At 48.2% G+C, this 12,919-nt stretch overlaps 3 protein-coding genes across 4 annotated transcripts in view; all 3 read left to right on the top strand.

The window, feature by feature from the left end:
• Nucleotides 1–282: 282 nt before the first annotated feature.
• On the top strand, nt 283–1,943 carry selenow1 (selenoprotein W, 1). Its single transcript, XM_028984378.1, has 6 exons — nt 283–435; nt 775–799; nt 881–934; nt 1,018–1,092; nt 1,168–1,264; nt 1,649–1,943. The coding sequence occupies exons 1-5, from the start codon at nt 407–409 to the stop codon at nt 1,243–1,245; spliced, it is 261 nt and encodes an 86-aa protein (XP_028840211.1). The 5' UTR covers nt 283–406; the 3' UTR covers nt 1,246–1,264; nt 1,649–1,943.
• A 678-nt stretch (nt 1,944–2,621) lies between these two features.
• akap10 (A kinase (PRKA) anchor protein 10) lies at nt 2,622–9,974 on the top strand. Of its 2 annotated transcripts, XM_028984440.1 has the most exons (15): nt 2,622–2,849; nt 3,220–3,267; nt 3,349–3,534; nt 4,155–4,667; nt 5,309–5,407; nt 5,506–5,590; nt 5,782–5,905; nt 5,984–6,120; nt 6,203–6,347; nt 6,763–6,927; nt 7,902–8,017; nt 8,226–8,308; nt 8,834–8,886; nt 8,975–9,073; nt 9,161–9,974. In XM_028984440.1, the coding sequence occupies exons 1-15, from the start codon at nt 2,828–2,830 to the stop codon at nt 9,164–9,166; spliced, it is 1,881 nt and encodes a 626-aa protein (XP_028840273.1). In that variant the 5' UTR covers nt 2,622–2,827; the 3' UTR covers nt 9,167–9,974. The 2 variants fall into 2 exon arrangements, with proteins under 2 accessions (XP_028840273.1, XP_028840274.1); XM_028984441.1 differs by lacking the exons at nt 2,622–2,849; nt 3,220–3,267; nt 3,349–3,534 and adding an exon at nt 3,964–4,072.
• Nucleotides 9,975–10,111: 137 nt separating this feature from the next.
• The window catches only part of lhfpl7 (LHFPL tetraspan subfamily member 7), a 28,786-nt gene continuing 25,978 nt past the window's right edge, over nt 10,112–12,919 (top strand). The window contains exon 1 of the mRNA XM_028984442.1: nt 10,112–10,473. Within this exon, the coding sequence (XP_028840275.1) occupies nt 10,261–10,473 (213 nt within the window). The 5' untranslated portion in view covers nt 10,112–10,260. The remainder of the gene's footprint in view (nt 10,474–12,919) is intronic.

Genomic DNA, 12,919 nt, shown 5'->3' with positions numbered 1-12,919 from the left:
TAGGTATTTAAGATTTGTTTAATTTCAGGGCAAATTTTTCAATTTATATTACGTGTAACCTTATATACTCTATATTGTAATCGCACTATGGGGGGGGGGGTGGATTAGTCATGCACACATAAATCTATAAATGAGGCATTAAATCCATTTTTACAGGTACTGGATCAGGACTTGCGATTGTATACTTACGGGTCCTGTTACGGATACCCGGCCCGGATCTGCGCATGCGCGTCAGAGTTGCGGCGAGGCGGGGTTTCCGCTGTTCTCGCGAGACTTGACGCCCCGGACTCCCCGCTGTCATATAGCGCTGGGATCAGCAGCCGCGGCCGTAAACGGAAACGCGGCTCTCGCCTGGAACCGTCGCCTGGAACCGTCGCCTAGAGAAAGACGCACAGCGGCCTGCAGCATGGCCGTCAAAATTCACGTCGTATACTGGTAGGTTTTCGACGTTTTTTTGTGATTCACAACAGAATCGATTAAATTTAATAATCACGCAACTAATGCGCTTTTTTTTTAATTCTGAATTTCTATATGCAGCTACGTGCGCAATTTCATGTCGAACTTGTGCATGATGTCTGACGTTCAGTGTGTGGCGTTGTGACAGTGTGTTGAGTTGTGTGTGTGTGTGTGTGAGTGAGTGAGTGAGAGAGACTGAGTGACGTCGTGTGTGCCAGTACAGTACTGAAGTCCATTCTGACGTGTGTGTGACTGACAGTGTGTGATTGTACAGTACTGAAGTCCGTTCTGACGTGTGTGTGTGTGTTTGTGTTTCAGTGGTGGATGAGGGTACACTCCCAAGGTACGTTTTCATTTTTCATTTCCACTCTATATTTGTGTATTCGAGTGTTTTCTGACCAACCTTCTGTCTTCGTATCTGCAGTTCACCAGGCTCAAGAATCAGCTCGAGGAGGAATTCCCGGGCGAACTTGAGATTGTGAGTTGCAGGGCACACGCCCTTGTTATGGCGGATATTAACGGGGCATAAATGAGTTGTGTGTGTGTGTGTGCTGCTGACAGATTGGTGAAAGCACCCCCACATCAACTGGCTGGTTTGAGGTGGAGGTGAATGGGAGGCTGGTGCATTCTAAGAAGGTAAGAGGCGTCCCGCTCCTCCTTTTCGTAACGGAAGAGCGGCTCTGAATGTGACGTCCTTCATCTCTGCTGCAGAACGGCCAGGGCTTTGTGGATAATGACCAGAAGCTGGCTGCGGTGGTGAGCGCCGTTGAAAAGGCCCTGATGAAATGAGTCTCTGCTAAACATGGAGGTATGGTTTTAACACCATCACGATGTTATTTTCCACTGGATTGCGGTGTTTTTGCCGTGGAATTTGTATGCCAGTTTGAACTAGAACAGGACATCTAGGGTTTCTTGGAAGTAAAGAAAAAAAAACAAAACTCTTAGTGTAGAACTGATCTGAGGTCAGACCGCTCTACAAAACCATGTCCCCGTCACGCTACGTCGGTTAAAGAGGCGGAGCTGCTGCACGGCGCCTCGCCCTGACGTTCTTGTTCCTGCTCGGGTGGGGCTGAAAGGAACAGCAGGTCACATGACTACAGCGCAGGCTTCAGCGAGAGGAGAAATCCATTCATCCTTTTGTCTGGGCTACGTGCTTTACTGTAATATTAAACCGTTTTATTCTCTCCTGCAGTTTGTTCTCTCTGCTCGCCATCCTCTCTGGGACTGCGAATGATGGTGGAACCTAAAGCGTCTGCGGCGCGGGTCCTGCTTGATGTTATCGGCTCTTCCTGGGAGTTTGGCCTGCAGACTGTTTCGACTCCAGTGGCTTTTGATTGTTCCAGTTGGAGATTTTGGTTGCAACAAAAGGGATAAAATTTGGCTTGATATTTCCAATTATGCTTTCTTTGTTTATCTCTGTATCAGATATTGGTGAACTGTTACAGGCTACATCTGTACAAATCTGAATAAAATGACTTTGCTTTTGAGTGCGGTGCTGCATGTCTGGTGAGCAGATGAATAAGATGAATATCCCATCTGGGTATATCAAACTCCATGTTTGGAATGGATTATGCAAGAAAGCCCAAGAATCTTAATCACCAAAAAATGGTGGTTATCCTAAGCTGTAGGCCCCCTGTATGTCAAATACTGATCAAAGTAATTTTATTGTGTTTATTGGAGAATTACTTTTTTTCTTTTTTTTTGTGAATGTGAAGTGATTGTCATTGTGAATCACTGTGCACACAGTGAAATTTGTCCTCTGTATTTAACCATCACCCTGAGTGAGCAGTGGGCAGCCATGACAGGCGCCCGGGGAGCAGTGTGTGCACCTCAGTGGCACCTTGGCGGATCGGGATTCGAACCGGCAACCTTCTGATTACGGCGCCGCTTCCTTGACCGCTAGGCCACCACCACCGAATTTTGTGAAACGTGTGTGGAGAGAGACTCCTGCTTGTAGGAGATGTTCTAGAACATCTCTACACATCAACATTGCTGACACTCTTTAGAACCTTTTCCTGAATGCTGTCGCGGTTTTGTGGCGCGTCTCACACACACACACACACACACACACACAATGTCACAACGCCACATGTGCCCCCAGCGGCAGCGTGGTGGCGCTGCAGGGGCGGGTCTTTAATAAAGAGGAGGAGCCATGACGCCTTCCCATGATGCTACCGCGCCGCAGGATCCCGGAAGTCGTTTATTGACAACATGGCGGCGTCTCGGGCCGAGGCGAGCGGGAGGAAATTCGGCGTGTTGCACTGAGCCTCAGTCGCCGCGCCGCCCCGCCCCGCCCGGACGCTTCGCCGGTGAATGACGGGAGCCGGAGCCCCGCGGGATGCCGACCCTGAGCTGAGGACGCCGCGCAGACATGTCGTTCTTCAGGCGGAAAGGTGAGAGCGGATCGTCGGGCGGAACTCAGGCCCGGCGGAACCGATCACTCCAGCATCGACCATCAGTCAATCAGTGCTGAGCAGAATATACACACATGTACACAATAAAACCATAACAGCAGACATGCAGCTTCAGGAGGAAATCTCCTGTAACGTCGCTGCATGTAGGACAGGCGGGAAATGTAGAGAACCCGCCGCGTTCAGCTACGTACACCTACCGTGTCCTGTCTGTCTGTCTCTCTGTCTGTCTCTCTCTCTCTGTCTCTCTCTGTCTGTCTCTCTCTCTGTCTCTGTCTCTATGTACCATGAAATACTTGAATCTTGGTCTTCACCTGGAGAGCGCTGCTGACCGTTTCCTTCTGATTGGCAGGTAAAGGGAAGGATGTTGAGAAGTCGGCGGATGTTAAAGTGACGCGAGGTGAGGGACGTTTTTCTGGCAGGACGACCTGCGCTGTCGCATGTGACCGAGAGTCTGAGGGTTCGGTTTCTTCGCCCGCAGCTCCGGCGTCTCCGCGCTCCCCGTCTCTGGCGTCCCGGAACCACAATGCCCTCCTGGAGGCGGCGGGCCCGAGCCCGGTGGCCATCAGCGCCATCTCCGCCAACATGGACTCCTTCGCCCGCGGCCGCACCGCCATTCTTAAGAAGCAGCCCAGTCACATGGAGGTGGCGCACTTCGGGGACCTGGGTGAGAATCCGAGTCCAGTCACACCGGAATGATGGGGAATTTCAAGCTGGAATTCCGATAAAACGGCGAACTGGAGCTATAATAAAGTAAAGCCGGAAGGCAGATTTCATGCTAATAATGTCTCATTACAGCGTATCCAGGGCGACTTGTAACATGGCTTCCATGTCACCATGGATGAAGTGGTCAGTTCTGGTTCACTAGGACCCCCAACTATGAATACAATCTTTTTATTCACTCTGTTCTAGTTTCTATGTCGTCATCAAAATAACGTTTCCCAGAAGCCGGCATCTGTCGTGCTGGAGGAACCTGTGTTGTGGGATTGTGGGAACGTCACCTGGGGCGGCTGTTGGTTCTGTACAGACCTGCTCGTCAGATCTGGGCGTGTCCACGTTCTGTTCATTTTACTCATTACGATTTAGGTTCTACAGTTTAGGAAGTGGCTCTCGGATGAGGTTCTGAGATCTGCTGTCTGAGTGTAAAGTTCCTGACCAAGTGAGAGATGAGATGTCTTTCTTTTTGGACCACTTCCTGTCTGGAGGTCATGTGACATTGTGGTGTGTCTTTAGCCCCGCTGTGTAATACAGCGTATTAAATACAATGTGTGTGTGCGCCCCCCACAGGCCGCTCCAGTGTGAACTACCAGACTCAGGAGACACGCTCCCGCCTGTCGAAGACGGTGGACCAGGTCCTGCGGGACTCGGTGGCCGTCCCCTACTTCATCCAGTTCTTGGAGACACGCGCGGCGGAGCATCTGGTGCGCTTCTGGCTGGAGACCGAGAGCTTCCGTTCCACCAGCTGGTCCAGGGTCCGAGCCCACAGTCTGAACTCGGTGAAGCACAGTTCCCTGGCCGAGCCGGCTCTCGCTCAGGCGGACCTGGACTCTCCCGACTCGCCGCCCGACTCCCAGCACTCCGGGGCCCGTGACCCCTTCTGTCAGTCCCCCTTTAGTCCCCCCAGCCCGCAGGACACTAACTCCCACGGCGGGCCAGGAAGGCCGTCCCACCGAAACTCCTTCAGCTCGGACTCCGGCCGGAGACCCAGCAGCACCCCCCAGCAGCACTCCAGATTGGACACCCCGTCAAAGGTCCAGCAGGCCGGCGTGCTGAAGGAACTGTCCGACAAACTGATGAAGAGTACGTCACTTCCGCCTGGTGGCCTTAGCTCACCCATCTTCCTTTCATCTGTCTGTGTGATCAAAAATGATCTGCAGATTTACAGATTTTTCCTCGGTTCAGTTTTACATTTGTAAAAATGATCTGCAGATTTACAGATTTTTCCTCGGTTCAGTTTTACATTTGTAAAAATGTTCTGCAGATTTACAGATTTTTCCTCGGTTCAGTTTTACATTTGTAAAAATGATCTGCAGATTTACAGATTTTATTACATTTGTAAAAATGTTCTGCAGATTTACAGATTTTTCCTCGGTTCAGTATTACATTTGTAAAAATGATCTGCAGATTTACAGATTTTATTAATTTTGTAAAAATGTTCTGCAGATTTACAGATTTTATTACATTTGTAAAAATGTTCTGCAGATTTACAGATTTTTCCTTGGTTCAGTATTAAATCTGTATAAATGGTCTGCAGATTTACTCCTTTTTCATCTGTTTAGTATTAAATCTGTAAAAATTGGTCTGCAGAGTTCAGATTTACAGATTTTTTTCTTTTACTCAGTATTAAATCTTGTAAAAATGTATTTACTGGAATGTTTTACGCTAGTGTCATGAATCTCACTTTTCCGGCTTTTTTTTTTTTTTTTTTTTTATCATATCAGGTATTGAGAAGGATGCCGTGAACATTTTCACGAAGTACATCTCCCCAGACGCGGCTCGTCCCATTCCCATCACCGAACAGGTTCGCAACGACATCGTTGGTAAGATTCAGGTTTCTGTTTAGCTCAGAATATGATATTTATATAAATCAAAATATTATTAATGAATTTATTTATTTTTTTAATGCATATTCTTTCAGCCAAAATCTGTGGTGAGGATGGACAGGTGGACCCCAACTGCTTTGTAATCGCACAGTTGCTGGTCTTCACCATCATGGAGCAACAGTGAGTCTCTCTCTCTTTAAAAAAAAAAAAAAAAAAAAAAGGAAATACGCATAATATCTTTATTCAGATTAGAATCTGGATAAAAATGATAATTATGGCACGTCACAAGTCTGGTCCCTCAGTTCAGGTCGTTCTTTTCTGATTTCCGGCACCCACGGCCTCTCTTTTTATTTATTTTCTGCTCGTTTCAGGCATTTTTCAGAGTTCCTGCGCAGCCATTATTTCTGTAAGTACCAGATCGAGGTGTTGACCAGTGGCTCGGTGTTCCTGGCTGACATCCTCTTCTCCGAGTCGGCCCTCTTCTACTTCTCAGAGGTGAGGCCACTCCTTCAGCCGTGCAGCTTATCAGAAGAATGTTCTGGACGTGAGAATCCCGTTGTTTGGCATCTGCAGTACATGGAGAAGGAGGACGCTGTGAACGTCCTGCAGTTCTGGTTGGCTGCTGATAATTTCCAGGACCAGCTGGCGGCGAAGGAAGGCCAGTACGATGGTCAGGAGGCGCAGAATGACGCCATGATTCTCTATGACAAGTACGCGGCACTCTCCTGTTCTTTGAGGGACGAACGTTCTAGTCTGTCACGTAACATTCCGAGTGTGGTTTACACTCCCAAGGTACTTCTCCCTGCAAGCCACCAGCCCGCTGGGTTTTGGCGACTCCGTACGGATGGAGATCGAGTCCAATATCTGCCGCGAGGGTGGGCCGCTCCCCGACTGTTTCACCACGCCTCTCCGACAGGCCTGGACCACCATGGAGAAGGTGAGATCACGGTGGAAACCACCTAACGAATGTTGACATGTCTCTTGTCGGTCTCTACTGCTGGTGTTTGACACTAATGTGCATTGATGAATATGTATATGTATGTTGTAAAGATGTATTTTGTACAGATTCTATTTTTTTCTAAGTTACGTATTTTTATATCTCTGTTCTATAGGTAACGGTGCAAATACGTGCTCATTTGCACATTTTTTTTATCTAGCGTTTATTCCAATATTAATTAGAGTGGACTACATTATATTTGGAGGAGTTAGACTGATGAATGTAAAGAGCTTGGTTGGTATTTCCCTCCTAGCGAAGGTCATTTTAGATCAGTAATTTATGTAAACGCCTTTCATACTTGGATCAGACTGACCGTTGCTCTTCTGTTCTCTGCGTGTCTCGGTTTGAACCGCAGGTCTACCTGCCAGGCTTCCTCTCCAGTAACCTTTACTACAAGTACCTGAGCGACCTGATCAACTCGGTGCGGGCCGACGAGTTCGTGGGGGGAAACGCCTCGGGACACGGCGCAGCGGCCGACAGCGAGCGCAGCGCGGGCCCAGCGGAGGGGACGCACGGCCCGGTAACCCCGCCCACTCAGTCGGAAATGTCCCACTCCTTCTGTGACAGTCACTCATCCTGTCACTCGTGGCCTTTCGCTTCCCTTCAGCAAATAATCCACCTGAGTAAACGCTGGAAAAAAAGGCCAAGGGCCGGAGCGGAAGTTAACTCCGTTATCTCGGTTTTTCTGATATGGGAACGAGCCACAACTGCATATGCTGTGTCAAGGTGGAGGTGAAGTCACCTTCCAGCCTCTTATCTTGCATTTTAAAGGTCCCCTGACATGAAAATGTGACTCTTTCCATGTCAGATTATTTAACATTTAATACGAGTTCCCTGAGCCTGTCTGTGGTCCTGCAGTGGCTAGAAATGGCGGTCGGTCTAAAGAGTGTTTTGGTCGTTCTGCTTCACTGTTCAGAGAGCGGCAGCTCAGACGGTCTAATCTGGAATTTGTCCCCTTGTGACATCATAAGGGGAAAAGTTACCTCCCGTTTCTCATGATTTTTCCGCCCACAGAATTTCCCGCCCCGCCCCTAAAACATGAGCTCGACCGACCGTCATGGATTCCAAACATGTGAAGCATTGCAGTCGCTTGGTGATTTGGATGTACAAATGTATATATATTTTTTATTTTTCCTGAAAAAAGACTTCCTGTCTGCGCCAAACATTGTGGTTGGTGAATGGTGTTGATGTCATTTCTGCGAATGCATCGACTCTTATAGGCTGCTCTCCTCCTCGTCCCGCCTCTTTCCTCCTCATTAGCATTTAAAGTTACAGACGGTGAAACGGCGCGTCCTGGGAAATCTCATTGTGGGACCACGGCGGCATTTTAGAAAAAGACGTCAGATCTTTTAATGACACTAGCGTAAATAAAAGCAACAAAAATGTATGTCAGGGGACCTTGTTGCAGCCACACAGTCATATACAACCCAAATAACTGTTATTTTAAAGACGTAAAGATGTAGAACTAGTTAATATGTATTGTATTTACCTCAGTTCCAGCAAGGTACCAAAAAAGCGGCCATTAAAATCCTGAAGAACTTTGACGAGGCGATAACGGTGGACATCGCGAGCCTGGACCCGGAGTCCCTGTACCAGAGGCCGTATTCCGGGTGAGTAGGTTGGACGTCTGAGCGGGAACCTTTGACGTTAACTGGGGCAGAATTGTCTTTAATTGGACATGGCTTGAAAGGACACTTGTCCTGAACGGCGTGCGCCGTGTTTCGTGTTCATGCACCATAAAAAGCTGCCGGGAGGAGAGCGGGCGAGAGCCTCAGGTCCCACGTCCATTAAGAGCTGCCGTCTCCCCTCTCTGCTCAGGCGAATGACGTTTGGTAAAGTGAACGAACTCGGCCAGTTCATCCGGGAGGCAGAACCGGAGCCTGATGTGAAGAAATCCAAAGGTAATATGGACACACGAATAGGGACCTCACACTACAAAACATGAAGGGTATTACTGAACTTTGTTTGAAGACCGCTGGGTCAACCATCTTGTACAGAAGAATTAATAAGACAGCTGCTAGCAGCACATAAAATAGAAAAGAATTAATTTATACAAAATAACCATTAAAAAATACATCAAAATAAAATAACAATGTCGTAAGGTGTCAAAGGACAAGGAGACTAGATTACTGGTTTAAGTTTAAGGACACAAAAAAATCCCCCAGAACATCCTGGTGGGACTGGATGTGCACGTTGGTTGTGGGCGTGGTCACATTAGGAGTGTAGAGAACGGAGGAGATGCACGCTGCACTACGCCTGGGCGTGTCACGTACTGACAGGAGGGGTTAAAATAGTCCATAATGAGGAAGTGGGGTGAGTGGCAGCTGCCTACAGACTAGTTTGTTCCTCCTCTTCCTCACAGGTGACCAGCAGGCTGCCTGCTTATAATGTTGTTGTGTGCTGAAATGTTATTGTGCTCCTCACAGGCTCCATGTTTTCTCAAGCGATGAAGAAATGGGTGCAGGGAAACTCCGACGAGGTACTTGCTGCATGATGTCTGGTTTCTGGTGTAATATTTGACGACCACGCCTTCCTTCATGTCGTCATTTCTGTTGGATTGTGGTCAGGCTCAAGAGGAGATGGCCTGGAAGATCGCTAAAATGATCGTGAATGACGTCATGAGCCAGGCACAACATGCCAGTCCGGTGGTGGTGACATCTACGAAGGTGGGAGATGTTCATGAGTTCCTCACGTCTGGAACTTTTTACTGCTGTATGATGGGCGGTTGACAGATTTGACTCCTGCCCCTGCAGCTCTGACCTTCGACCCCAGGACCAACCGACTGACCTCCCCGATGTGAAACACGTTCAACCAATCTCCATGGCAACAGCAGAACAAAGTCATTCCAGTACAGCGCTTACTGTGTGTGTGTGTGTGTGTGTGTGTGAGAGAGAGAGAGAGAGAGAATGTGAGTAACTGTGTGTTCCACAGCACGATATGAAACGATCCTCCGGTTCTGAACACCAGGACGTTTTTTTTTTTTTTTTTTTTTTTTTTTTCTTTTATAAACCACATGAGGAAAAAAACGAAGAGAACTGAAGGAATTCTGCACAAGACTTCAAACAGAGCCGCCAACCGCAGTTACCATGCCGACAGGATCTGAACCAAACAGCTTCCTCCTCCTCCTCCTCATCGTCATCACCACTCCCTCAGTCTTATTTTCATGAGTAAGGCGTGTCCCGTTTTTAATGCCTGTCTGGGCCGCTGCTCTGCGGCTGTGTACAGTTTTACCCGGTTTTACTCTACAGGAGAACCTGAATGTGACTCCCTGTAGAACCGCAGAGTTCGGGTGGATCCCGTTTAGAAATGTTTCTTCTTTTATGGTGGTCATTGTTTCCTTTTTTGTATGAAATGTCAGACTGATCCATGACTGTTCCTTTTACCATGCGTGCTCAGTGGAAATAAGGTTGATGTTCTCACTCAGAACCTCATTGAGACGTGGAAGAGAACCAGAGAAAGACTCTTGGTACCATGTACCAGTAATATGTTTTTGGACATGTATATGTACTTAATCTATAATCTATTTAAATTGTGTTTGGTTTAAATACATATGTTATTGAAACCTCAGCTCCTGCCTCCTTCCTTGGTGTTCTGGACCCCTGACATGTTCTGTGTTCTACGCTCCGGCCGCCTGGGGGCGCAGTTCCCCGCTTTCTGTTCTCTGCTCCCAGCGCTTAACACAATCAGCGTTACGTTCAGTTATGACGACTCACACGGGACCGTTACTGTACGTGAAAAGCGTCTAATAGAGCCGAATGAAAGGGGGCGTGTCCTCGCCGGGACCCGCCCACCGCGCCGCGCCGCGCCGGTTCCGCTCCTGAGGTCCGGACGCGCTCGCTGCCGGACCGGCAGGATGTTCGGCTGCGTCGCCTGCTTCTGGGTGCTGCTCTCCTCCGCCCTGGTGGCCGTGTGCAGCTTCAGCTTCATCTCCCCGGCGTGGATCGTGAAGGAGCCGCCGAGGCGCCGCGACGCCGCCAGCTTCGGGCTGCTGTGGCGCTGCTCCGACTCCCCGGACCACATGTACCGCTGCGACGCGTTCGGCGACGTCCCGTCCGCTTCGTGGCAGGTGAGCGGGAAGAGGGGCCAGATAAAGCAGCGCTTCTCTTAAAAAATGATTTATTCCTGTTCAAAACTGTGTTTGGAGTTTCTGTTCCTGACTGACACGCCCCGCTGGCTCTTAACAAAGGTGACAAGAGTGTCCCCTGCCCTCCTTGCCCTTAATTTCTCCCACCAGCCCTGTGGACGCGGTCCTGGACTGTGGAGCGCCGTGCTCTGGTCCATAGTAAAGCCCCACTTTCCACCATCGTGTCCCTGAGCAGGTCTCCGGGGGGACGTGTCCCAGTAAGATGCTCTGGACTGTATTGTGGTTCTCCGTCATGAGGCTGGACAGGAAGAGAACTCTGGAGAAGCTGACTGGAGATTCATTGGCACATGAATGCTCACCTGCCAAGATGGTTTCTCTGGACTTGTTAACAAGTTACATGATTAACAGCCCCAGAGCATGCTGGGTAGTGGGGTGGAGTGGAGGTGGTCATGATAGGTTTTTGTCCCTAAAGGACTTTATATTTCTGTTTGGTGCCATAGACAGAGAAGATTCTAGGTGTACATCTTCCTTGTATCATGTGAGATGATGGAATGCTGGGAAGGTGCTGAGATGACAGGAACGTTCTGTACGGTAACAAATGTACGAATCCTTCTGATGTTGTCACTGCTCAGCAGCATCAGGGTGGTAGTAGCTTAATGGGTAACACCCTCGCCTACGAACCAGAAGACCCAGGTTCAAACCCCACTTACTACCATTGTGTCCCTGAGCAGGACACTTTAACCCTGAGTGTCTCCAGGGGGGGACTGCCCTTGTAACTACTAAGTCGCTCTGGATAAGGACGTCTGGTAAATGCTGTAAATGTAAATGATCAGGACAAAGAACAGAGTACGTTTCATATATATGAGTTGTCATATAATATACAAAACATCAATGTTTGTTCTTTTGTTTATACTTGTATTCCAGATATATTTTGAAGGTCTTATACAAAAGATTAATATGAGGCTGCGTGAGGATGTCTGCTGTTTTTGTGGGATCAGGATTAAGATGAGGATGTGTGTTGGGTTTGTGGGATCAGGATTAAGATGTGTGCTGGGTTTGTGGGATCAGGATTAAGATGTGTGCTGGGTTTGTGGGATCAGGATTAAGATGTGTGCTGGGTTTGTGGGATCAGGATTAAGATGAGGATGTGTGTTGTGTTTGTGGGATCAGGATTAAGATGAGGCTGTGTGAGGACATGTGTTGTTTTTGTGGGATCCAGGATTAAGATGAGGATGTGTGTTGGGTTTGTGGGATCAGGATTAAGATGTGTGCTGGGTTTGTGGGATCAGGATTAAGATGTGTGCTGGGTTTGTGGGATCAGGATTAAGATGTGTGCTGGGTTTGTGGGATCAGGATTAAGATGAGGATGTGTGTTGTGTTTGTGGGATCAGGATTAAGATGAGGCTGTGTGAGGACATGTGTTGTTTTTGTGGGATCCAGGATTAAGATGAGGATGTGTGTTGGGTTTGTGGGATCAGGATTAAGATGAGGCTGCGTGAGGATATGTGTTGGGTTTGTGGGATCAGGATTAAGATGAGGATGTGTGTTGGGTTTGTGGGATCAGGATTAAGATGAGGATGTGTGTTGGGTTTGTGGGATCAGGATTAAGATGAGGCTGTGTGAGGATATGTGTTGGGTTTGTGGGATCAGGATTAAGATGAGGATGTGTGTTGGGTTTGTGGGATCAGGATTAAGATGAGGATGTGTGTTGGGTTTGTGGGATCAGGATTAAGATGAGGATGTGTGTTGGGTTTGTGGGATCAGGATTAAGATGAGGATGTGTGTTGGGTTTGTGGGATCAGGATTAAGATGAGGATGTGTGTTGGGTTTGTGGGATCAGGATTAAGATGAGGATGTGTGTTGGGTTTGTGGGATCAGGATTAAGATGAGGATGTGTGTTGGGTCTGTGGGATCAGGATTAAGATGAGGCTGTGTGAGGATATGTGTTGGGTTTGTGGGATCAGGATTAAGATGAGGATGTGTGTTGGGTTTGTGGGATCAGGATTAAGATGAGGATGTGTGTTGGGTCTGTGGGATCAGGATTAAGATGAGGCTGTGTGAGGATATGTGTTGGGTTTGTGGGATCAGGATTAAGATGAGGATGTGTGTTGGGTTTGTGGGATCAGGATTAAGATGCCTGTTGGGTTTGTGGGATCAAGATTAAGATGAGGATGTGTGTTGGGTTTGTGGGATCAGGATTAAGATGCGTGTTTGGTTTGTGGGATCAAGATTAAGATGAGGATGTGTGTTGGGTTTGTGGGATCAGGATTAAGATGAGGATGTGTGTTATGTTTGTTCCCACACAAACACTTCATTAGTCTGAAAGAAGCTCAGAAGAAGGAGTAGATGTTGATGATCAGGTCGTGGTGATGGCTGCCTCCCTCTGCCTGTCTCCTTCTCTCTGATCTTGTATGTCATCATGTGTGCT

Source organism: Denticeps clupeoides, chromosome 6 (genome assembly GCF_900700375.1).
Source record: "Denticeps clupeoides chromosome 6, fDenClu1.1, whole genome shotgun sequence".
NCBI classification, from domain to species: Eukaryota; Metazoa; Chordata; class Actinopteri; order Clupeiformes; family Denticipitidae; genus Denticeps; species Denticeps clupeoides.
The sequence above is the reverse complement of the archived record's forward strand: the minus strand, read 5'-3'. Positions and strand labels throughout refer to the sequence as shown.

Coding starts and splice junctions, on each gene's coding strand:
- akap10 (XM_028984440.1), top strand. CDS start 2,828: ATGTCGTTCTTCAGGCGGAAAG. Junction 2,850..3,219: donor GTCGTTCTTCAGGCGGAAAG/GTGAGAGCGGAT, acceptor TCTGATTGGCAG/GTAAAGGGAAGGATGTTGAG. Junction 3,535..4,154: donor GGCGCACTTCGGGGACCTGG/GTGAGAATCCGA, acceptor CGCCCCCCACAG/GCCGCTCCAGTGTGAACTAC.